We start from the raw sequence: 26699 nt of genomic DNA, 5'->3' as shown, positions 1-26699 counted from the left end.
GTGACAAATCTGAGGAACTGTCACAGATTGAAGTGTCACTAGAGGAGGTTTTGGAATTAATTGATAAACTCAACATTAACAAGTCACTGGGACCAGATGGCATTCACCCAAGAGTTCTGAAAGAACTCAAATGTGAAGTTGTGGCACTATTAACTAATGTTTGTAACCTGTCCTTTAAATCGGCTTCGGTACCCAATGATTGGAAGTTAACTAATGTAACGCCAATATTTAAAAAGGGATCTAGAGGTGATCCCAGCAATTACAGACCGGTAAGTCTAACGTCGGTAGTGGGCAAATTAGTTGAAACAATAGTTAAAAATAAAATTGTCAGACACATAGACAAACATAAATTATTGAGCAGTAGTCAACATGGTTTCTGTAAAGGGAAATCATGTCTTACTAATCTATTACAGTTCTTTGAAGGGGTCAACAAACATGTGGACAAGGGGGATCCGGTGGACATAGTGTACTTGGATTTCTAGAAAGCCTTTGACAAGGTCCCTCACCAAAGGCTCTTACGTAAATTAAGTTGTCATGGGATAAAGGGGAAGGTCCTTTCATGGATTGAGAACTGGTTAAAAGACAGGGAACAAAGGGTAGGAATTAATGGTAAATTCTCAGAATGGAGAGGGGTAACTAGTGGTGTTCCCCAAGGGTCAGTCCTAGGACCAATCCTATTCAATTTATTCATAAATGATCTGGAGAAATGGGTAAACAGTGAGGTGGCAAAGTTTGCAGATGATACTAAACTGCTCAAGATTGTTAAGACCAAAGCAGATTGTGAAGAACTTCAAAAAGATCTCACAAAACTAAGTGATTGGGCAACAAAATGGCAAATGAAATTTAATGTGGATAAATGTAAAGTAATGCACATTTGAAAAAATAACCCCAACTATACATACCATATGATGGGGGCTAATTTAGCTACAACGAGTCAGGAAAAAGATCTTGGCGTCATCGTGGATAGTTCTCTGAAGATGTCCACGCATTGTGCAGAGGCGGTCAAAAAAGCAAACAGGATGTTAGGAATCATTAAAAATTGGATAGAGAACAAGACGGAGAATATAGTATTGCCCTTATATAAATCCATGGTACGCCCACATCTTGAATACTGTGTACGGATGTGGTCTCCTCACCTCAAAAAAGATATTCTAGCACTAGAAAAGGTTCAGAAAAGGGCAACTAAAATGATTAGGGGTTTGGAGAGGGTCCCATACGAGGAAAGATTAAAGAGGCTAGGACTTTTCAGCTTGGAAAAGAGGAGACTAAGGGGGGATATGATAGAGGTATATAAAATCATGAGTGATGTTGAGAAAGTGGATAAGGAGAAGTTATTTATTTATTCCCATAATACGAGAACTAGGGGTCACCAAATGAAATTAATTGGCAGCAGGTTTAAAACAAATAAAAGGAAGTTCTTCTTCACGCAGCGCACAGTCAACTTGTGGAACTCCTTACCTGAGGAGGTTGTGAAGGCTAGGACTATAACAATGTTTAAAAGGGAACTGGATAAATTCATGGTGGCTAAGTCCATAAATGGCTATTAGCCAGGATGGGTAAGAATGGTGTCCCTAGCCTCTGTTCGTCAGAGGATGGAGATGGATGGCAGGAGGAAGATCACTTGATCATTGCCTGTTAGGTTCACTCCCTCTGGGGCACCTGGCATTGGCCACTGTCGGTAGACAGATACTGGGCTGGATGGACCTTTGGACTGACCCAGTACGGCCGTTCTTATGTTCTTATGACAATCCTGCTGTCAGGGTGCCAGTGCCTGAGATGATGGGGCATCCAGGATTTCCAGGTTTATGGACCTTGGGTAGCAGATAGAATACCCCTGGTCAGGATTCTACTGGTGTGTCTGTGCAGATCTGGAAGAGAAGAGGGAGTGGGTGGAGGAGGAGGAGAAGACCAAGAAGAGACAGAGGCAGAGCAAGATGAGACTTGACCTAAAGAAGATCTAAGAACTATTACCAGAAGTTGTCAGCAACCTTTGGAAGACTGATCAGCTGTGTAGTAAGAGGAGGCCCTGAAACATAAACCCTTGGTATCAGAGGCCCGGTATGAGGCCTAAGGCCTGAACTAAAGTAATGGTCAAGACTTTGCTAACATAAAGCAAAGTTAAGTTCTGAGCCAGAGGCAGGCCCTGCTCTCAGAAGCTGGCAAGGAAAGGGCTGATGCTGCAAAAAGAGACATACCTAAAAGGTACTGGACACCAGATATCAGAACATTCGCATACTTGTACACTCCACACAGATAACAAGGAACAAGCTGACCCGTCCCAATGACAGGGCCAAAAGGGTAATATGATGGATAGAGTTGTTTTGTTCGAACCAACATGTACAAGGTGAGAGGCGGCACCTTACTACGTAGAAGGGTTGTACCTTGCTACGTAGAGGGGTTGCACCTCAATACGTCAGGAGTGATGTGTAACTTGTTTGTACCTGTGTATAAGAATGCATCCCTGGGGCAGTGTCTTTGTTCAGCCTAGGGGGCAGTGGAAAGTCCCGCCACTGACTGAGCTGAGTCCATTGTCAGGGAGCACATAAGTACTAGCTAGCAGCACCTCAGCAGCACCTTGGACTTCTATGCCAGGGAGCTGGAGACTGTTTCTCTCTTTGACAATAAACCTGGTTGACGTGCCTTCGTACCTTACTAGAGTCTGTGGTCACTGGGGGTTCTCTCGGGGTCTGCTGTGTCAGCTATCTGCACAGAGCTGGGACAGCACACAGAGGGAACACACACACGCAGCCGATTGATATCAACATTGAACAGAGCAGAACACCACACCAGTAGTGTCTGACAACAAGCTGAAGCAGGAAGCAGTCACTTAGGATGATCTTAATTGTATGCTGTTGCAGTTCGGGTGCTTTTAGCTTGTGTGTAGGGATTTATGTTTGCACCAAGAAAGGATGCTTTGTTTTGGAAAAGATATTACTTGTCAATCACTTATTGGAGGGCTGTATCTGTATCCTTCAAAATATTCCTTAGCTCCCTTACAGACCCACACCTGATGAGAACAGATTGGTTATAACAGGTGGGCTGTTTTGTGGGAAAACCCTTGGGGGATATTTGAATTCTGTTTTGAAGGTATCCAATGAAAGGATAATGATAATATACATCAACAGAACATTAAACACTTTGGGTAAACATTTAACACTACTCGTTTTCTAGGGGTCTTCTGCATAATTTTTTCCAATTTTCTCATCTCACTAAGGTTCCATGTCCCAACCACCAACTTTTTACCAGAGGAAAACTTCAGACTTTTAGAACAGTTTAAAACTGTTTAAGAAAGTGCATTGACTGGTTTAGATTCAGCTGGATCTAAACCAGCAACTCTCACCGCACATTTATTGTATAAAAGCCTTTTATTAGAAAGCCCATAATGGGATCTGCTATAAGATTAAAGCTACATTTTAGAAAGCTGAAGGCATCATTGCCAAACAAGTTTTGCCTCACATTCGAAGTTAGAGTACACAGATTGGCTTAATGAGCTTTTGACTACTGCACTAAGTGAAAAAAATGACTGTCTAAATAGAAACGTTTGGAAAAATATGAGGATGTCTGGTCACACATGAAACTATTGCATACTTTTGTAGTTTAGTATATATTAGTCCCTGATACTCATAGGTTATGTTCTCATTCATTTATCCATTTAGTCACTTTAATTCGCTGTACCCTGCATGATCTCTACAGGTTCAGGTTTGTTTTTGATTTTTGTTTAATAATGAAGGCTGAATTTTTTTATGCTAATTCCATTTTATGCATGCATTTATATATGTTTTGTTTCATTATGTATTTCTATTTTATATATAAATAATTAAAATAAAGTTTAAAAACTATATTAGGAATGGAGTTTTAGATGGGACTGCAGACAGTTTAAGCCAGTTGTTCATGTATCTCTAAAAGGGATCACTACCACACACACCCAGACTCTGCTGAATACCTGCCTGATCACTGGTGACTACTGTCATGCATTACTACTACAACTACAACATAGTTGACAAGGTGACTCCAATTCTACAGTTCATTCAGTTCTCCCTATTCCTAGTGACCCACATCAGCACTCTTATGGCCCTGTTTGGGAAGAGATCCCCACAAAAATTCCAATAATTAGTGTACCATTCCAATAGGACTGCTACACTTCCTCTACATGAAATCATCTTATTTTGTGAGGGATATTGCATCAGTCTAAATGAGTCTGAGCTTTATTGACCTTCACAGCTTAAAATATTTCTGGCATCTCAGTTTGTAGCCAAGTGCATGCAGAAGCATACCAAATTAGAGTCAGATTATGAATTACTCTAGACATGCAAATAGTGAAGACTACTTGGACAACTACAGAGTTCTGCATGCTTTGCTTAAATTTAATGACAACTTTACAAAAAATTGCAGGATACTCCTAAATGACTATGGCAAATATGACTTTAAACAAATAAAACTGCAGCATGTCCATATTATGGCAAATTATTTAGTCTTTGGCATAGTATTTAAAATATCATATTCCAAGCTCTCCTTTCTATCTATATCTATATATACTTAGAATATTTATTAACGCATTTTAATTTAACATTGGATATATTTTTTAAATACAAAAAAGGTATATATTTTGATTTCCCTACTTGAAAAGGTTGGCATCAGGATGAAATGAATTTGAGTACAAAAAACACATTGCCAAAAATAGGTGACTAAAGGAGTGGGCACAATTTGGCAATTGTGAATGCTGCCACTTGGTTTAAAACTGATGTAACAAACATGAACAAGAACCTGGCACTCAATCAACCAAACTTTCAGACACCTTCAGTTTCTCAGAGATTAGGTGTAACTCAGTGAGGAAAGATCAGTCCAAGAATAGGGTAATTCATACAAAGGGAAATTGGTGAGCATACTTATGTAACATGATATGTTTCAATTTAAGGTATGAAGTGTAAAAGTGCAAGGCACACAGAATCAGTACATGAACTTTTCTAATGTTTACATGAATAAAATAATTGTCAGACTGTTTTTGTTCCAAATTCTGTATATCAAAAGTTAGTGATGTTTCTCTTTTCTCCATCTTTTTCTTACTTCCAGATTTAGGTTATGTAGGTGAGACAGTGGAAGAATGGGGGTTTTCAAAATTGTAAATGAGCATCAGGGTGAATGCAGAGAGCAATGAACAAACTTTTTCTTCCTTGATCCAATCAGATTTAAGTGGTAAAAAAACAGGTATAAATGTAATTCCATTTTGATTTAATAATCTGTTTCAAAAGGACAGATTCTAAACTCACCGCAATCTATCTTTAAGACAGCTGTTGTGGTAAACCAGGTCCAAAACCAACACATCTTGTGCTCCATCTGGGCCTTCAAGACCGTGACCACCAAATGCCAGACCACATAGCTCCAGTCCCTCTCCTCCAGACAGACAATTAAAACGTTAACAATTCCATTCACATTCTCTGAAAGACATAGGGCAATCTTTTTATGCTTTTATTTTTTACTTGGCTTTTATCAGGTTTGCTTGCACCTAATGCAATATGCGAAACTGTTTTTAAGAAAAGTATGTCAGTGATGTAAAATTTCATAACCTCATTAATATGAAAAATGTTAATGATAATTAGCACAGACATAATTTTTTTTAAAATGTAGATGCAATCCTTTATATATTAAATGAGGGGGGAAAGTATTAATATAGATCCCAAATGCAGCAGCCTGCCTTCTCAGCAACACTTCTGCCCAAGGGTTCATCGTCCTAGTGCGCCGCTTCTTACACTATAAAATACCATGTCAGATTCAAAGTCTGGATGACTCTTTGTGGCCCTCCAAGAAATTGGCCCAAGGTATGTAAGACAGCACCCTCTCTACCCACCTTGCTGTCCAAAACAATAATCTTCCTAGGCAACTACTTTCCTCAGGAAATATAAAACTGTCAACTTCAAAGATGAAATTTATGAGATCAGGAGATGGTCAGTACTAAGAAAGCTCTAAGTCTAGAGAAATCCCCTCCGACATTGGTAAGAATGACTGCAGATCTCACCATTTTCCAAGGAAAACAAAATTCTTCAAAAAACAATACATAGAAAGATGATAGAGATAAGAGAGGAGGAGAAAAATCACCCCTTGTTCCCTCAGGGGAAGGTGGGAGGACACTAAACAATTGGTTGGCCTTTATATTGTGACAATAATTTTGCTGGGAATTCATATACTACACCAGTAAGTGCAGTAAAAATGCTTAGACACATGAAATAATCATCCTTGACTCTACATTTAGCTTTCTTTGCGTTGTTCACCATTTTTCTTTACTGACAGAACAGGCTAGAGGGGAAAAGAACCATTACATGTCTCTCAACCCCCCAATAGGGGGAGCCAAATATATTCCTTATTTACCCGCATGTCTTGCCCCTAACTACAACTATTATCACGGCTGCCCTACAAACTACATTTCCCAAACTGCTCTGTTCTCCTAGTTCAAAAAAGAAAGACTGACTGACACCACCAAATGCCAGTCTGATATGTCATCACAGAAGGGAATGGGGGTGGAGAGCTTTCCAATCCACAGTGCTCATGAAACTCCTGTTGTAGGGCCAGATTTTCAAAGGTATTTAGGAGCCTAAAGATGCAGAGAGGTTGCTAAGGAAGTTAGGCACCTAGATGCTTTTGAAAATCCCACTGGGTGCCAAAATATCTTTGACAGTCTGGCCCCTAAAGTCTGGGTCAATCTGCAATCCCAAGGTCACTTCCTCCTCAGGAGCAGGTTAGTGCTGCTCTAGGAGTGTTTCTATCATAACCTTGAAAGGGCTTTGTGGTAGGTCGGGCACCACAGTGCCCCTTTGTGGCAGGGGTAGGATGGGGTGCTGACATCTCACCACTCTCCAGTCACTATGTCCGCCTCTCTGCGAGCAGTCAGTGAAGGCCTCTTGGCCTTCCTCTCCACTATCACCCCTGTCGGGTGGCCAGAGTCCATAAAACCCCCCTTATGAGTGGGGTAGCACTGCCTAGTGGCCAGAGTCCATATACACCCCCTTACGAGCAGGGTAGCACGGCCTAGTGGCCAGAGTCTATCCAAGATCCCTCACGGTTCAAGGGTGAGGGGGTGGGGGGACTCAGGCCCGCCCTCTCCACCAAGCCCCAACCCAGGGCCCTTTTAGTGGCAAGCTCTCCTTGCCCCTCGCTCGGCGGGGATCCGCCTGCAACACGCCAAGCATCACCACAGTTCTAATGCTGTTTGTCTCTAAAGCTTCCCTGGGTCACTTCCCACCGTGAATACCAGTTCATCTGGGGCAGGGGGTCTTCCGGTCTGTTTCTCCCCTGTGACGTCCTCCATCAGGGTCTCAGGTAGTGCCTTGGCTTGGCTGACTCCTGGATCCTGGCGCGCAAGCTCTCCCACTTCAGGAGCTGGCAGAGTGCGTCCTTCTCCTCCGGTGGTCAGCCCAGACTGAGCTGATCTGCAGGCTTTTATATCTGCTCTCCACTTGGAGCATGCCCAGCAGAGCTTCCGGGGCATGACTTCCTCTGCTAGGAAGGAAGGGTTAACCCCTGCTGTACCAGTGCGGGGCCGCTCTGCCCCGTCACAGGCTTGTTCACCCCATTATAAGGAGGTTTTTTTAAACTCTCATTGGCTGTTGTTAATTCTGAGTTATTCTATTTGCATTTTCACATCTTATGGTAAATATGCCTATAGAGGTTCTGATAGGGACACTGTACGGGTTGGGAATATTAATTAATTAAAATCCAGATTTTTAAATAACTCTAAATAAATGCAAGTCCTTCTATCAGGTAAAAATGAAAAACAAACTTCACTGAAGAAAATTAGGTTTATTTATGTGAATTAGAAAAATGAATTGTTAGAATTTTGGTCAAATGGTTAATTCTGTACAATTTACAATAGTATTTACATACAAATCTTATAATAAAATACAGTACATCACGCTCTTCCTGAGTCACAATGTGTTTCTCAGCTCCGTAGATGCTTTTCTTTACTTGACTAATTTTTAACAAGGAAATACTATACTCATTTTGACAGTATTTGGTTTACTGAGCTAATACTGGCACAAAAGAAAAAAGGCAATACATTAGAAAATACTTTATAGCCATTGCATTTTTAGTAGTTAAGATTTTTTTCTATATTAAAATATGTTCCTTGATAAAAATACGGTATATTTTTGTACTTTAAGTTTGTTGTATTTTGACACAAGACTTCAAACACTTCCACCCTTCCTTGAAAAGATATGTATATTAGTGAGAGTCATGTACAGATACCTGATCATTTAAAAATCATGAAATAGATGCAGCCAGATAGATAGATGTCTGAATCAGAGCCACAGTGCATCAAAACTGATGTCCTTTTCAGGATATGCAAGTTTCAACTGTCTGGCTAGCATAATATAAAGTTAAATCAAAAAGTATATCCTGAAAAGTGAGGCTTTATATCAAGCAATAAGGCACCAGTCGTGCAAACACTTACACATGGGCCTTAACTGTAAGCACATTAGTCCCACACTGCAAGTTCCTGCAGAACTGGGGCCTAAGTGAAAAGGCATTGTGAAGCTGTGATATAACAGCATGGGTTATATTGCTATATCTTAGACAGCTCAAGAGTTTATCAGCATTTAATTAAAGCAGTCAATATTACCTTAAATGTAGCTGGATATTACAGCTCAACAATAATTTATCTTAAGGATTACAAGGACATTTAATATATGCAGCTTGTTAAATTAGTACTTAGGAAAGACTATTAACAGCAAGTAAATTTATGCCCCAATTAAATCAAAAATCAATAATCACAGTAACTTTTGTTTTAAATGTATTGCCAAAATAATTCAGTTTATTTAATGAATAAGAATTGCTGGCTCCTGAATATATCTAAAGTCTTATTCTTGTCTGTACTGATATCAGAAATGCACAGTTCTCACAGATTTGTTATTTTATTAATGCAAATATATAGTTTGTATTACTTTTGATAAGTTTTACTCCGAGTGCTCAGACAACTGTAAAAAGTCAAGTATATTTATTAGAAAGCAAATCTCTAAAGAATGTTGTTTTTAAAAAATCATCTGGATTTCAAGTCAAAAATGAACTGAAACTGAAACCAACTCTTCCTGACTACTGTAATTAGAAATGAAAAGGGACTTTTTTGCAATGTTATCAAAGTGCCTAAGACACTTCAGAAAAAGTTGGTCTTTAATTGAATGCTTGAACTTTTCCCAGGATTCTTTGCATGTTTAGGTGTTGTCTTGACTTTAATGCTTTCCTGATTGCCTTTTACAGCTGATTCAAGCCTGGCTTTCATAGTTGGAGAGGAAGCCATTACTTTTTTAAAAACTGATGAGTACTGTGGACCAATCTGCATCACGTTTTGCAAAGCAAACTCATGTAGATTTCTTGCTGAGTTTGTGGCTGACCCCAAAGAATTCTCATCCAAAAGAAAGGAAATAAGGAGGGGCAGGAGGCAGGCCACCAAATAAGCACCTATAAAAATTAAAAACAATACTTAGATATCAATTTTTTTTTAAGTTTTCAAACCCTAATGAATACTACTAACCTTACATAAAGAGAGTAAACATTTTTCTAAGACATACTGTTAAACAGTGTAACTAATAATTAAATTTTGTTCAATTATGGGGGAATACATTTTGTTTTAGTTGATTCTCCACAGCCACTTAAGACATTAAAATGGCATTAGAATTGAGGGACTTACGATGCTCTTCCTCAGCAATGGCTATGAGAGCTGCTACCACCTTTATTCCTTCCTGAATGACTTGCAGTTCAGCAGAATTCTCAGGCTTTGTTTTTTCTGTTTCCTGCAATTTCCCCACAATAGATGGTGCCAAAGAATGAATGTAAGGATATGAGACAGCTCTGTTGGGATATTGAAAGATAGAAAGCAGCAGCTGATAGCACTTAAGCTGTACCTAGAGGGGGAAAGTTACAGTTACAATACTGAATGTAAACAACGTTACACTTAAAACTACATGTCAGAATGGCTTGGCACAATTTTAAAGATAAAGCTTTCATAAGAAAAAAAGTGTACAAAAGCTTGAAAATTCACATGGCAAGAGAAACTTTTCATCATTAGCTAACTGTAAAACATACTTTGAAAAGTTAAATGATGTCAGGAAAGTATCTCAGAATTATTTTAACAAATAACGAAGAAACCATAAAACATGTCTTGCACTCAATTAAAAATGTCTAAATAGAGTTTTAGGCTCACAAACCCACTAGATTTCCTAACCATGTTAAAATGAAATTTTTGGAGAAAATTACACTTGACTAAAAGCAGAGGCTTAGAACAGAAATGTCACCTCACTATTAAACTATGGATAACATTTGCAAAAATGCTTAATGCCTTAGGAGTCTAAGTGTCTATGGGACTTTTGAAAGGCTGAAGCGCCTAAGTTACTTAGATGCTTTTGAAAATTTCACCCTATGTCACTATTTCTTTTTTTGTAATTACACCTGGCTTTCTGAAATTCTTATTAGTGAAAGGCATCCTGCTAAAAATTGAGATTTCTAAAATTGGACATATAGCAATAGACTTAAAAAGTAAATATTTCCATCTTGTTCTAGCAGCTGAGTCATCAACTTTGATAATTAAAATTAAATAAAGCTGACTTTCTGATTGATAAATCAGTATAGGAGGAGGAGGAAAAAGAACTGGTTTACGATGGACTTCTTACATTGGTCAACATAAAGCACACATTTGGGGAACTACTATTTAATTAACAAAAGCCCAAGGGAGTATCATCTTTATAGCCTCACTTGCAGTGTGATAAAGGGTGAACTGCTGTGACAGTGGTATACTTCCACCATGTAAGAAACAAGAAAAAAATCCTCCTAATGTGCTGTTTCTGTCAAGAGTACAGATAAAGAATCAAAACAGATGACCTGGCAGCATATTGCCTTAAGGTCTAAAATAAGTGCACAGAGAAAATTAAGGAAATGGCTGCAAAACTAGATAACTTTCTTACCCATTTAGTAAAGTGTGGAGTTCTTATTTCCCAGATGGTGAAACAATAATATAGAAAATACTTCATTTGTATACAGAATATTTTAATGAACAACAGTTAAAAGCAAGGCACAGCACAGACCCACTAGCTCTGGCCAACTAGTTTAAAATTGTACTTTAAAATAAAACAGATCTAAACGGGACAGAATAAAAAAAAATAATCTTTCAAATCAACACTTTTAGTTCGGCCCAGTGAAACAGCTCAACAGAAAATGTGCTAGAATGCTTCTAATTGAAATACTCCTCTAGCTAGGAAAGTACTTACTACAGGATCTTTTGAATCAAGTGCTATTTTAAACTTCTCAATACAACGCTTTTGAAGGCACTCTATGGTAGTAACTTCTGGACTTGTAGACAAAATAAACACTGTAATGCCAGTAAGCAGGCTGACTTCATCAAGTTCTTGTTGAGCTCCATCTACTAAAGATAAAACAGTCTCAGTCTCAAATTCACATTCTAAAAGTAATATTGCAAATTGTAATGTTCTAAAGCAGGGGTAGGCAACCTATGGCACGCGTGCAAAAGGCAGCACACAAGCTGGTTTTCAGCGGCACTCACGCTGCCAGGGTCCTAGCCACCAGTCCAGGAGGCTCTGCATTTTAATTTAATTTTAAATGAAGCTTCTTAAACATTTTAAAAACCTTATTTGCTTTACATACAACAATAGTTGAGTTATATATTATAGACTTATAGAAAGAGACCTTCTAAAAATGTTAAAATGTATTACTGGCACGCAAAACCTTAAATTACAGTGAATAAATGAAGACTAGGCACACCACTTCTGAAAGGTTGCTGACCCCCGTTCTAAAGTGATGTAAAGAATGCTTATGAAGCATTTTTTGGCATGGCATTTTCTATATTATGTCTAAATGGAATTATACAGTGGTGCAAGCACATTAATTTTGTATTAAGAAAATATTTTTTTCTTTTGCATTTATTGATACAACTGTTTTCACAAGAATCTAAAACCAATGTCATACATCTGACGAAGTGGGTATTCACCCACGAAAGCTCATGCTCCAAAACGTCTGTTAGTCTATAAGGTGCCACAGGACTCTTTGTCGCTTTTTATTTAGAGAGAACCAGTGGCCTCTGGGGACATTACAGTATATCTCACACAAGGGAAACATACCCCATGTATCTAAATATGAGAGAATATGATAATTAAATACAAGAAAAAGTGTGTTTGATGCATGTCACACATCTTGCAATAAGTGTTTAGTGAGGTAAAGAATAGAGCTACATGGTTTCAGCCATGTGAAATGTTTGTGGACTAAATACAGAAACACTCTAGAGTATTGGTTGCAGACACATATCAATCACTAAAATGATTTATGAAAATTATATTGTAATTTCAAAAATAAATTCAGGATTATGAAGTTTTATAATTAATAAAATCATACATATACACACAATTGTATTTTTGCATAATTTAGTTAAACTCAAGGAACAAGATTTGCTGAATCTGGCACAGAGTTGCATAAATTACATTTGCCTGCACAAGCAAAGCCCCTTGCTTGTCAGAGGGGATTCACCCAAAGGAAAGCAGGTAGGTCTATTGATGGTCAAAGTATTGTTTTAATTCTGACCAGTGGCCCTGGTGCAGAGGATAAGCATATAGCCTTCCACACCACATTAGAGCTCGGTGGGGGAGCACCACTGCAGTGGATACACCCTTTGGGTGCATTGTTCCAACACAGGCTGGGGCAGATGATAGCAATGGGTTGAGGCTGGGTGTAAGCCACAGGTGAAACCATGAAATCTGCCTCCCCACTACACCCCAAAAGAGGCACGGAGAGACTGTAGTGGCTACTCCAACCTATAGACTATAGCAGGGGCTGGGGGGAAGGGATAGCTCAGTGGTTTGCGCACTGGCCTGCTAAACCCAGGGTTGTGAGTTCAATCCTTCAGGGGGCCATTTAGGGATCTGGGGCAAAAATCTGTCTAGAGATTGGTCCTGCTTTGAGCAGGGGGTTGGACTAGATAACCTCCTGAGGTCCCTTCCAACCCCAATATTCTATGATTCTACCCTTCAGTACCCAGCCCGTCAGAGTAAAGCTGTTGGCAGGCCAGGCCGGTTTGTTTATCAGGAGTGTCCGCAGGCACAGAGTCCTGCAGTTCGCCATTCCTGGCCAATGAGACCTGCGGGAAGCGGTGCGGGCCAAGGGACGTGCTAGCCATCACTTCTCATAGCTCCCATTGGCCAGGAACAGTGAACAGCAGCCATTGAGCTGTGGGGCTCCATGCCTGTGGACACTCCAGATAAACAAACCAGCCAGGCCCGCCAATGGTTTTACCCTGATGGGCCAGGTGCCAAAGGTTGCCAACCCCTTGACTATAGTAGCAGAAATGGGAATGGGCTGTACTTAAGAACTTGATGTTGGACTATGTGGGTTAAGTAAGTTTCACCCTTAGACATTAAGTTATCTTAACAAAGGGTAGTTCAGTTCTTCCACCACTGTCTCAATCTTCTAGAGTTATTTGAATTTTATCTACGCCAGCATCTTTTCATCATCCCCCTCTCACTTTTGGTTACCTGGATCCCCGCAGTCAAGAACTGTGACTAAAGCACTACGAAGAAGTTCAGTCCAAGCAGTTCGGCTCTTCTCTGCTCGAGCCATAGGAGAAGACAATATCCCCTTAAGAGCTTGTAAAGATGCAGCAACTGTCAAAGGTAATTGGCCATCTGGCAATTTCACAGCAGTTTCTCTGAGGACTCCAATAATTAGGTACAGGATAGTAGGGAGTACCGAAACACTTCCTATGAGACAAAACAAATGGTTGATATATCACTGTATAAAGCGAAAGATTTCCAGAATTTGTTATTTTATAAATCATTTTTCTTCAATTCCCTTTTTATATACAATGTCTAAACAGTTTTCATTTCTAAAAGTTGCCAACTAATTGTAAGTCTTGGTTCCAGAAAAAAGTATTTAAACTGCATGTGATTTTTAATGTCAAACGGAGGCAGATTGGCTATTTAAAGAGATGCTGGACTCTCCTCTTAAGTCAGAAAGTCATTAAACTTCACTGGGACTACTCACATACCTAAAGTTTATTATGTAAAAGTCAGAATTAGTGGGGGTTCAGAGAAGGGCAATGATAATGATGTGGAAAAATGCATATGAAGAAAGAATGAAAAAACTTGGATTGTTTCCTGTAGAAATGAGACAAATAAGAAGGGACATAATAAAATACACAAAATAAAGATTGTAGTTTGAGAGCTTCTGTTGTGTCTGTTTCAGAACTCTAGAACAGGGATGACATTCAATGAAATTAACAGGTGGCAAATTCAAAACTGATAAAAAGAAATACTTTCCCCATGATACATAATTAGACTGTGAAACTCTTTGCTAAAGGAAGTCAGTGAGCTAAGAATTTAGCAAGATTAAAAAAGAAATCAGACACTGAACATGCATAATAATATCTAGCATTATAATAGTTATAGCTAACAAAAATTTAGGAAAACATCACACCTAATGTGCAGAGCAGGTTATCCAATATCTGCCTACGGTGTCAAGTATCAGAGGGGTAGCCGTGTTAGTCTGGATTTGTAAAAGCAGCAAAGAATCCTGTGGCACCTTATAGACTAACAGACGTTTTGGAGCATGAGCTTTTGTGGGTGAATACCCACTTTGTCGGATGTGGTTCTTACATCTCCTTCTGAAACATCTGGCACTAGCCTCGGTTGGAAACAGAATACTGAACTAGACAGAACTTAGGCACTACCATATTGGGTCAGACCCATGTTCCAACATGCTTAAATGTTTAGACTGGGCTCTGCTAGTGCAGACACCTGAATCCCACTGAAGTCAATGGAGTAGAGTCCACACATACATTTTGTGCATTATTTTAGGTCCTGATTAAGTAATGTGCACACTTAAAGTCTAAGTGCACACTTAACTTTAATGTGGTTAAGTCCATCGCTATTCAGCAAAACAGATTGAATGGAGATGGACTAAAGCATGTACTTAAATGCCTTACTGTACTGGTGCCTTAGGTTCTTGTTCTGTTTCCTTAAAAGAAAAAAAAAAATCTCTGAAGCTTAACTGCAGGAACCTGGGAAGAACAGCTACTGAAGATCAGCAGTGATCTCTCAGAGCCTAACAATGCCACGTCCAAGCTCTTTTCTCATCATTCTGAAAGATGACAATCACTGGACTGAATGTAACAAAAGACCATCACCACCCAACATTAATCCTTATGATTGAACAGGAGAGCCAATGACTGTTTCCAAAAGGAGATCATCATCCCTCTGGGCTGGCAGGATGGTGACCATGACACAAGGACTCAATAGTAGAGGGCAAATGTGGGAAAAGGGGCTGCTAGATGCAAAGGATAGGAATTGCTGGATTTATGTTTTGTACAGTACCATAGGTATGAATAGTATTTTACATAAATACAGTGACAGGGCTCTGATTCAAGGAAATTATTATCTAAATTAGACTTAACTCAGCAATGTATGAAAAAAGCTGGGTTATGGAAGCATGAAGGTAATAAACAGTGAAAGGTAACAAGATAAGATAGATACATATTTTATGTAATTATATTACTTTAAAAAGAATCTAACAAGGTTTGGTGACTGTGAAAAATGAAGTCGGGGGTGACCGTCAGATGCTCTGAGAGATAAACACTACCTTCCTAGTCTGTGTTTCTGTAGTTTACAAGATGGCTTTTGGACAAAGATGACATGGCACATTTCCCTTAGGAACACATTTTTACAGCTGTATTATAAATTCCTAAATTGAGGCTTTATAAAGGAAGCATGTAGCTATCAGACATATACCTCTGTGAAATAAAATGTGTCCATTAATTGGACTTCTTTATGGGGAAAAAGATGAGAGAAAAATATTTCGGTCCTGAAAACTACTTTACACTCTCACACTACTGCTCCTGTACCTATCAGCCTTTTTTTTTCTTTTTTTTCTTTTTTAACTTTTGAGTACAACAAAAACAATTGGAAAATTGTCATAGGTAAATCTCCTAGACCTTGCCCCAGCATTTATCCAACAGAGAAAGTTATGTAGTAAGTATATGTTACTCTATGATCATCATCCATCTTTTCATTTCATTTTCCCTTGTAACAAAAATCACATATTGGTATCAACCACCTCCTACCTTCAGGAGAGCAGACTGACGGAATGTCAGAGAGGATAACTAATGCTGCTGCCACCAATTTACTTCCACTCTCTGACAACAACTGAGGTTTTCCAGCTTTAACTGCAGGGCTACCAGTTACTTTAGGGTTAAGCTGGGGGAGCTGCCTCACTAGAATGCAAACACACAGCTCCAGGGTAGCAAAGACTAATGACTTTCCAGGCACCAGTCCTCCTGTGTCTTTGCCTTCTCCAAATTCTGGCAAGGTCTCCTTTTCTGCAGCACCATCATCAACTATAACGAAAAGAAGAAATAAGGACATTAAGCATGTAGTGTTTTGTTGCGATGTCAGGATGTTATGAATCATTAAAAAGGGGATAGAGAATAAGACTGAGAATATATTATTGCCCTTATATAAATCCATGTTACGCCCACACCTCGAATATGTGTACAGATGTGGTCTCCTCACCTCAAAAAAGATATTCTAGCACTAGAAAGGGTTCAGAAAAGGGCAACTAAAATGATTAGGGGTTTGGAGAGGGTCCCGTATGAGGAAAGATTAAAGAGGCTAGGACTCTTCAGCTTGGAAAAGAGGAGACTAAGGGGGGATATGATAGAGGTATATAAAATCATGAGTGATGTTGAGAAAGTGGATAAGGAAAAATGTATTTACTTATTCCCATAATACAAGAACTAGGGGTCACCAAATGAAATTAATAGGCAGCAGGTTTAAAACAAATAAAAGGAAGTTCTTCTTCACGCAGCGCACAGTCAACTTGTGGAACTCCTTACCTGAGGAGGTTGTGAAGGCTAGGACTATAACAATGTTTAAAAGGGAACTGGATAAATTCATGGTGGCTAAGTCCATAAATGGCTATTAGCCAGGATGGGTAAGAATGGTGTCCCTAGCCTCTGTTCGTCAGAGGATGGAGATGGATGGCAGGAGAGAGATCATTTGATCATTGCCTGTTAGGTTCACTCCCTCTGGGGCACCTGGCATTGGCCACTGTTGGTAGACAGATAATGGGCTAGATGGACCTTTGGTCTGACCCGGTACGGCCGTACTTATGTTCTTATGTTGACAAAAGTTTACTTCTTGAAGCTTTGTTGTATCAGCAGGGGATAATTTACAGTTCTAAATTCTAATGCAGCACAGTGTTAAAAGTTCTGATAGAGAACAACTGTAGTTTGAAATAAATTTATAAGGATGCACTCACCTCAACTTAATATGGGGGGTCTTTGACTGTCCGGCAGGAGAAAGGGATGTTGCTCTATTAAGGGTCCTTTGGGTTACGAGGGAGGGGAAAGAGGGATGGACTTACCTAAGTAAAGCCAAGGGGGCAACAGGAAGAGGCCAGACCAGCTGGGGGCACTGACCACCGTGTACACAGGGGAGAGGGATATTTATACCTCTGTGCATTCCAGAAGGAACTCTCTCTCTCTCTCATCAGTCACTGCAGCAGCTAAATTGTCCAAAGATTTCATCCTCACTGAGCATGCCCCAGCCCCTCAGAGCTCCTACGTGGGAACAAACTGTGCATTCATCCCCCACAGAATGACTGAACATGCTCCAGCCTAAGGCTACAGAAGCAAAGCTGGGCTTCTCATAGAACTGCTGGACCTGACTGCTGCCAGCTGTGGTGGGGCTGATAGCAGGGAGCTTCTCTCCTCTGTGCTTTCAATTACCCCCCTGCTGGCATTAAGGCAGCAGAGAGAAGTAAGCCACCTGACTCAAGTGGAGCGGGGACAAGAGCTGAATCAGAGGGAAGGAATGGAATAGATTGGGACAAAAAGTGTCCAGTGAGAGTTGGACTGGAAGGGAGGGGAAGAAACACAAACTATCATGAAGAGTTGGGGGAAGGGAAGTGGGAGAGACTGGGCATGGAGACTGGGAGCCACTGTGGGAAGGGAGACTGTGATTGGCTGGGTACGGAGACAGGGTGTTAGAGAGGGATACATTTTTTTTTCCGGGGGAAGGGGTTCGGGTTGGGGAATGAAAGATTTTACAAGGAATTGTGGGGAGACCAATGGGATTGGTTGGGCACGGACACTAGGCCAAGGAGCCAGGAACGGGGGGAAATTGGGCCAAGAGCCAGGGAAGGATAGGAACTGAGATGGATGAGGAGCCAGGGAAGGATAGGAACTGAGATGGATGAGGAGCCCAAGGATGGAGCCTGAGACTGGTAGCCAGTGGAGGAGACAGGATGGGAGGGAGAGAGATTAGATGAAGAGACAGGAGAGGGGAAATGAGACTGGCTAGGCAACAAGACTGGCACTGGACCCCAGAGGAGAAGACTAGGATTTGCTGGGCAAGATGACTAGGAGAATGGGACTAGGATGAGGAGCCAAAGTAGGGAAGAGACAAGACCAGGACAGAGGCAAGTCTGTGGGGAGAAGGACCAACAGGTAGTAGGCTCTGAAACCACGAGAGAACACTCTTTTCCAGAGTGTGGAATGGAACCCAAGATTCCTGAGTCCCTCTGCTGTCAGCATTGCAAATATCTGTGAAACCCACTGGTAAACTGCACCTCGTCCCCTTGTAGTGTAGTCCACAGAGTGGATGCCAACCAACTACTGCTAACAGTTACTCTGTTAACTCAAGTGGCAGAGATCTCGAAGGTGGATCTCAAGATTCAATGTTGCTGATGAACTAGCTGGAGAACAGTACGATGCCACGTGATGGAACTGCTGATTTTTCAGATGGCTTTTTAAAAAAAACCTAAGAAATTCTACACAAAAACCTCCTAAAATCATCAAAGTAGCAAAATCAAGCACCTCAGCAGGTCTTTTCACAACCATGAGTGGTCTATCCGTCCAGATGTAATAAACAGTATCTTCCAGTTGTGGGGAGTTACTTACATTGGCGTTGGTTGTAATTCTTGTCAACTTCATGGCTCCATGCTGGAGCTAGCTCCAGCTAGAGCCCGGCTGCCCCCCCCGGGCTCCCTGTTAGGCTGCACCCACCCCACTTGGAGCCCAGCTGCCCCCAGTTCCCCATTGCCGGCTCCCAGCCCAGCTGCTGCCCAGGCTCCCTGCTCTGAGCTGGGCTGCGCCTGCCCAACTCCCTGTACCCCACTGTCAGATGGGCTGCTATCCGGAGGCTCCTGGCTTCCCACGGAGAGTCCCAGTGCTTTACAGAGGCTTCCCACCACAGCCGGGCTCCTGTCCAGGAGCGCTGCGCCTGGAGTCCACGTGGTTCCCAAGCTCCTGGCGAGGAGCTGGGATCCTTGGGGCAGCCGCCAGGCTCTCCATGGGGAGTCGGGAGCCCAGGGCCAGTCTGGATAGGAGCAAGGAGCTGTGTGTGGAGCTGAGAGCCTAGGCTCTCAACCTCCCCACCCCCAGCCTCTCTTAAGTTGGTGGAAGTGCTTCTGGTGAGGACGCGCACGGTGCCAAGTCTGTTGTCGCGCCTGGGCGCGGTACCAATTGCGGCGGTAGCAGTGGCTAATGCCTGGGAAAAATCCCTGGCCCTAGAAGCAGTCCTTCTCTCAGACACGACTGAAAAGGAGCATACTGAAGTAGACCCCTGGGACTGGTGGTAAGCCCACGGGGTCCAGAAGGGCCACTGGGTCGGCGTCTGAGCCAGTACCTGCCACTGTTGTGGCCACGGTACCGGGGAGAAAGTTTGGGTCATCCCCGCTGATTGGGAGTGCCAGCGGCTACAGTGTCAGCTTCTTTGGGACACGTATGAGTCAGTGCCCGTCAGTGCCGGGAATTGGTGCCAGGGCGATGTAGAACATTGCCAAGCCATAGCTGGCTTGCCACTGGCCTCTGAGTCATTTGGGGCCTTGGGACCGGTGCTATGACACTGTGATCGGGGGGAGTGTGGACCTGTCAATGTAATCAGGTCCCACGCCGCCTCATAAGTCTTGGGTGCGGAAGGGAGGTCCAAATCCTCCACCTGGGTCTCCTCTGGTGGCACCAAACTCAACGTTACCTCTCATGACCTGGAGTCGATGGTGCCGGATGTTGAGCTGGAGGGGAGGTGCAGTCTCCCTCCCTTAGGTTCACGTTCCTATGCATGGGAAGGGGAGCGCCCTCTATCAGTCTTCCTGTGCTGCTTCTTCGGGACAGGAGACTGTGAGCAGTGCCAAGATTGATCCCGTGCCGTGCTCGGCGCCGGGGAGTGCCGGTGCCGAGGGTCTCTGACCCCAGAGTCCTTCCTAGAACCTCCTGGACTGAAGCCAGCGTGCTGTGCACTGACGCTGAGGAGCCCGGTGCCATATCCATTGGGCTTGACTCAGACTGAGGGCGGAGAGCTGATTCCATTAGCAGCAACTTTAGTTTGTGATCCTTCTCCTTCTTCGTGCAGGGGCGAAAGCTCTGACAGATCTTGCACCTGTCTGCTTCATGAGACTCCCCCAAGCACTTTAGACAAGTTGAGTGTGGGTCACCCTTGGGCATAGGCTTCTGGCAAACCCCGCACGGCTTAAACCCCTGGGTCTGAGACATGCCCCGGGCCCGGGAGAGGGATGTGGAAGCAGGGGAGGGAAACACCCCCCCCAGTGCCCCAAGTCCAGATGTCTGTCTAAATAAAACAAAATTTTAAACTATCTTTAACTATTTACAGAAAATACGCTAGAGGATCCCTCGTTGAAGCTGAGATGAAACGCTCCAATAACTATCATTGACTGGTAAGAAGGAATTGGAGATGGCGGGTTGGCAGGGCCCTATATGCAGTGCCATGAAGGCGTGACTCCATGGGGCTCCAGAGCCAACCTGATGGGTGCTACTAGGGGAAAAACCTTCCAGCGAACTGTGCATGCGGCATGCAGACACCTAACTGAAATCTATATGAACAAGCACTCAAAGAAGAAAAAATGTTTTGGTACAAAATTCTGTGCATATGTATTATTTTTATAGGAAATAAAATTTGGTTTCATTCCACATCTTCTAAACAGAAGAAAAACCTGTAATTTAATTATAATGAATGTTAAAGGGTATATCTAATCGAGGAGAAAATGCTTAATTCAAAGGCTGTACTCAATGCTGTTAGGAACTGGATGAGTAACTTGATCACAGTTGCTTTATTTAAAAACTCAACTTTATATTGCCACACGAGGAAAAAGCTGATGCTCCTGTGTTGCAATTCCACAACTGGCCTACTTAGTCTCGCGTGGCCTGATTTTCTGAAGTGCCGAATATCTTTATCTTCCAGTGAAGTCAATGAGATTAGTGACTTCTTAGCACCTCTGAGAAGTAAAGCCACTAATCTACAGCTTACAGATGGAATAAGTTTGGTCATAAAAAGTTTACACAGTATATTGTAGAACAGTATATTGTATACCTTCTGCACTTCTCCGTTTCTCTCTCACATGTTCTTGTGCTGCGAAAAGAATCTGTTGGACTACTTCAAGAGTAGCAAGCTGAATATCAGGCGATTCTCTGGTTAGTATCAGTCGATGCAGAACATTCAACAACTCCACACCAAGCTCCTGTAGCAAGAGAAATGTTCAAAGTCTTGATAGTCACATCCGTTTACTTATTACCCACAAGCATCAGAGGTTCAGTATTCTAATGTAAATTTATACAATTCTTTGAAAATGTAACACACTACATAAACTGAACATAAACGACAGCTTGGACTGCAGAATACTCTATCTATTCACCTCAGAGTGAGACAGGAGATATAAAATGAAGCTTCAAAGTATTAGTAAGCTGCTATTGTATTCTCTTTCTAGCTCCAGGATTTCCTTTCTATGTCTCTACATAATGTCTTCAAAATACCTATTTGGACTGTGTCTAGACTGCCCAATTCCACAGAGTCATTGCTTAAGATGTGAGTACAAAGTCATCCGTGATAAACAGATTGAGGACAACTGTGTAAATATAAAACTGTAATAAGATGGTACACATTTTTGTCAGAGTCTTGTGAACTATATTCTCATTAAAGACTAACAGATGTATTGGAGCATAAGCTTTCATGGGTGAGTACCCACTTCGTCAGACACATAGGTATGTGGGTATTCACCCACAAAAGCTTATGCTCCAATACATCTGTTAGTCGTTAAGGTGCCACAGGACTCGTTGCTTTTTACAGATCCAGACTAACACGGCTACCCCTCTGATACTATATTCTCATTGCCTTTATTTGCTCATTTCTAATTAGGAGCAGCTGAAAATTACCCCCCCCCCTTTTTTTTTTTAATCTAATGTTTTTGCCAAAGCGCAGATGCTCCCCTACTGTCACAGAGTGTGGGGGAGTCTGGGCCCTGCAACCCCCACTTCCTGAGATTCACCGTGACTCTCAGCCAGCCAGTAAAACAGAAGGTTTATTAGACAACAGGAACCCAGTCCCAAGCAGGGCTTGTAGGTACAACCAGGACCCCTCAGTCAGGTCCCTCTGGGGGGCAAGGATCTTAGACCCCAGAATTGGAGTTTCCTGCCTCTTCCCAGCCAGCCCAAAACTGAAACTAAAAATCTCTCCAGCAGGCTCTCTTCCTTTGTCCAGCTTCAAGGGCAAAGGTGTTGACTTCCCCCCACCCCCCTTGCTGGCTCAGGTTACAGGCTCAGGTCCTGTCCCTCACCTAAAATCATCCCCTGCTCTCCCATCCCCCATGCAGACAGCCCCTACTGCGTCACAGCTACATATTAATTTTCTAACCTCAAGTACTTGACGTCTGAAATGTTACTGTTTCAATGCATAAAATTAAAACAGAAGGAATTAATGAAATTTTTTTTTAACTCCACACAGTCATTTTATTGAAAGCCTCCCTCCACTTTCACCTAAGCCGACAAGCTAAATTCTGTTCCTAATTACTTCTGTGCACATGCAACCCCACTGCCTTCACACAGAAGATCAGAAGTTGAAGCTAAGAAAAACCAACCTACCAATCTACACTTCTAAATTTTGGAGCATATGGTGAGAAGGACCTTTCCCCCTCAATGTTCCCAAAAGGAAGGAGAGGCCTCATTGCTTACACCAAACATATATTAGTTTCCAACCTGTCAAGCTCCAAACATAGGATCAGAAAGAAAAAAAAGTAGGAAAATTAAAACAATGATTCATGAAACTAAAGATGTAAGCAGTATTATTTAACCTACAGAAGTTATTGAATGTTCTGTATGATACAAAACCGTAAAGTGATAAGAATTCCCAACGGTAAAAGTGGAAGACAAGGTTTTCATAAGGAGGAGGTAAACTGGGGTCTAAAAAGCAGACAGTTTTCCTTGCTTTAAGGGGCAACTGAAATGTAGAATTCCAATTAAAACGGTATGAGGAGTTCAGTTGTGCCAGCAAAAGCCTTGGTTCTGGTCACAAATGTATCAGCCTTGGTGCCTTCTTCAAACAAATACTTTTTGTCATGCTGTGTGCTAGGTAAACATTTTGCATGCATTCAATTCTTTGTTAAAAAAAATCACAAGTATTACTTCACACAAATGAAGGGAGACTGCTATATCTGCTTTGCTTCCTCAGGATATATTTTTAATTTAAACTGTGCTGTACATAAACAAAGATTATAATGAAGCCAGGGTGGGATACTCTGAGTAGTTTGTGGATTTGTCATATGGCAACTAAAACATGACATGTCCCTTTAATTAAACAAGGTTGGGTTTTTTGAAGGAGTATTAGTCATAATCAGAAGTAATGTGATACATATTTACTTCCAAAAGGGTAAATCATATCTATTTACAGTACTTTGAAAGATACAGTACTGCACAGTTTACTCTTGAAATGGAAGAGGCCTTATTTTATAGTGTCATTTTGGAAACAATGGTCCAGAACAGTCAGGACCTGCCCAGATAACATGTTCAGGCAGGCCTCAAAAGATGTCATTTTTAAAGTTTCATTCAGGACAACAAAATAATGACTGACTGGTTAATACGTACGCAATGCCTGACGGATAAAAGAGCAACACTTTTTTGATGGGTGGGTAGAATTTGTACTTTAAAGGATACAATAAAAATTTATACTTACAGAGAATATTATCCCCCTAGATTGTAGATATCAGAACTAGGATGAAGTGTGACTTTTTGTAAAAAGAAAACCTAAATGTGGTCCTGTAATAACCAAACATTTTTCATATATATACTTTTTTAAAAAGAGACTACATATAGGGCACGTCTTCAATGCAAAATTAGCCCGGGCTATAGCTTAGGCCAGGGGTCAGCAACAGGTGGCACGCAGGCTGATTTTGGGTTGCATGCTGCTGCCAACCAGGATCCCGGCCTCTGGCCCCGCTCAGCCCACTGCTGGCCTGAATGGACGGAACCCGGGCTGGCAGCAGGCTGAGTGGGGCCGGTGGCCAGGACCCCAGACCAGCAGCGGGATGAGCCACTCAGCCTGCAGCAGGTCTTGGTCCCGGCCACCGGCCCCTTGCCTGCTGGGGTCCGAGCCGCTGGCCCCGTTCAGCCCACTGCCGGCCTGGATGGATGGAACCCGGGCCGGCAGTGGGCTGAGCAGGGCTGGTGGCTGGGACCCTGACTGGCAGGGGCCGGCGGACGGAACCCCCGACCGGCATTGGGCTCAGCCCGCTGCCGGTCTGTGGTTCCATCTGCCGCACACACTGCCGGTCTGGCACGCAAAACCTTTTACTGGCACACAAATCTTAAATTAATGAAGACTTGGCACACCACTTCTCAAAGGTTGCCGACCCTTAGCTTAGGCATTTCCCCTAACCCCAGATCCATCTACATAGAAAAACATCTAACCCAGGCTCAAGGGTGCTTTAAACTCAGGTTAGCAGGCACGACTGAGGGTGAAGGTTTGGGCTCAGGGGTTTTGCTCACTGCCTACCTTGCAGTGAGAATACAGGCTAATCAAGTGCTGTTAATCCTCCAGTCTCACAATTTTGCCCTGGCTATACTTTCTCATCTAATTTCTCCCGTCTTCTGCACTGCTTAATATATTTCTACTGCTCTTCCACACCATTTGAGCAGAGATGCCATCCAAGAAGTCCTCTTCCACGCTGCCAGTTGGACAGAAGCTGACACACGCCTTCTAGTAAAGCTGTGGTGTGATATCAGTAAGAACCACAAGAGAACTTCCATGAATTCATAGAGGGGCTCAGTTTAATATATCACTAAGACCCATGGAATAACACCATTGTGCATGCATCCACATAGGTCTTGCATGAATAGGGCTATATAGTGGGGATGCCCACCCATGCTAGCCTAGCCCAGGCTAACTCTGTAGTGAAGACATATCCTCTGAAAGGATGGTTTATCTCAGTGCCCGCGGGTGCCATGGCACCCGCCGGGGCATTTATGTGCGCCTGCCTGAAGCCATGGCTCTGCGGTTGCTGGGGACAGAGAACTCCAGGGCTGCGGGCACCGATGCTCTCTGTCCCCAGCAGGCGCGAGGCTGCAGCTTCTTTCCGGCTTCTGAAGCCGGAGAGAAGCCGCGGCCCCGCGCCTGCTGGGCACAGAGAACTCCAGGGCTGCAGGTGCCGGTGTTCTCTGTCCCCGGCAGGCACAGGGCCTGCCTACTGCCCAGCAGGGGAGAGATGCCAGGGCCCCTGCCTGCTGGGGACAGAGTACCCTGGGGTTGCAGGCTGCGCAGCTTCTCTCAGGCTTCTCCCTGCATTGCCCAGAACTGCCTCCAAAAAAAAACAAAAACAAAAAACAAACAAAAAAACGCTCTGCCTCTGCAGAATGGACCGAATGCTGCCCCGTAGCATGTGCTGGTACAGGCACCTGCTTGCTCCACTGGTGCCTGGAGCCAGCCCTGTATGTGAGTATTCTTCCTGCACCGATACTGCTGTTTTCTTGTGCTTTGCAATTTATTATTTTTAAAAAAAATTTGCTCCAAAATGAGTGGTTCAAATAAGAGACAACGTACGTATTATTTCAACCCAGAGTGGGAAGAATATTAAATATGATGTTTTTCGTATTATTTAATGTACAAATACAAAATAAGCCTTGAAAAACTGTTGGCGCCCGCCACACTCTTCTGAAAACATGAATGTGCTACTGGCCACAAAAAGGTTGGGGACCACTGGTTTATCTGATTGGTTTTCCAAGTTACATTAACTTATACCTTGGGAGCTTCCTTCCTTCCAGAGACTGACATGCTGTTCCCTGACTGGAGTCAGAGAAATGACAACCTGCCATGCTACACATGTAAGTCATCTTTCAACAAGCTGTAACTAAGTTGCAGTCTAGCAATGATTTCTATAGTATTCACATAGGCGGGTTTCTTTTTAATTAACTTTTAGTTTATTATTTCTTTCCAGTTCTATAAAATTTTCAATAAAACAATGTTTGGAATGCAAAATCCGAACTTTTAGGTGAGGTCAATGTACCAACACATTCAAAGAAAGCCAAAAAATCTCAGGATCTACAAGAGAGAAAGAAATAACTAACTAACTGCCACATTTCTTACCAGACAACAGTGTTTACAATCAGTGCCACAGAACAGCAAATGAAAAATCATTGTAGATTCAAGGACAGCTGAGAGATCTAAGTGATAGCAGACACTGTCACAATACCCTGGTGTAGTAAGATGAGACCCTGAAACATAAACTCGTGTCAGAGGCCCAAAGCCTGAATCAAAGTACTTCCAGGCATTGCTAAGCAAAAGCTGGGCTGTGAGCCAGAGGCAGGCCCCACTCACAGAAGTTGACAAGAAGAGGGCTGCTAGAAGCAGGTGCATCCTCACATAAGTGCTAATAAGAGGAACTTG

The 26699-nt window shown here is 42.3% G+C and overlaps 1 protein-coding gene across 7 annotated transcripts in view; it reads right to left on the bottom strand.

Annotated features, from left to right (window-relative positions):
* Window positions 1–7776: 7776 nt before the first annotated feature.
* HEATR5A (HEAT repeat containing 5A) overlaps window positions 7777–26699 on the bottom strand; it is a 134702-nt gene continuing 115779 nt past the window's right edge. For 5 of the 7 annotated variants that reach the window (XM_039535386.1, XM_039535389.1, XM_039535387.1 and 2 more), the window contains 6 exons: window positions 21363–21510; window positions 16100–16372; window positions 13518–13742; window positions 11247–11401; window positions 9674–9887; window positions 7777–9444 (listed from right to left, as the gene is read on the bottom strand). In XM_039535386.1, the coding sequence (XP_039391320.1) occupies window positions 9140–9444; window positions 9674–9887; window positions 11247–11401; window positions 13518–13742; window positions 16100–16372; window positions 21363–21510 (1320 nt within the window). In that variant the 3' untranslated portion in view covers window positions 7777–9139. The remainder of the gene's footprint in view (window positions 9445–9673; window positions 9888–11246; window positions 11402–13517; window positions 13743–16099; window positions 16373–21362; window positions 21511–26699) is intronic. The other 2 variants (XM_039535388.1, XM_039535392.1) reach the window with 1 other exon arrangement.

The sequence above is a fragment of the Mauremys reevesii genome, linkage group 4 (assembly GCF_016161935.1).
Source record: "Mauremys reevesii isolate NIE-2019 linkage group 4, ASM1616193v1, whole genome shotgun sequence".
NCBI classification, from domain to species: domain Eukaryota; kingdom Metazoa; phylum Chordata; order Testudines; family Geoemydidae; genus Mauremys; species Mauremys reevesii.
This window is presented reverse-complemented; position numbering and strand designations above follow the sequence as displayed.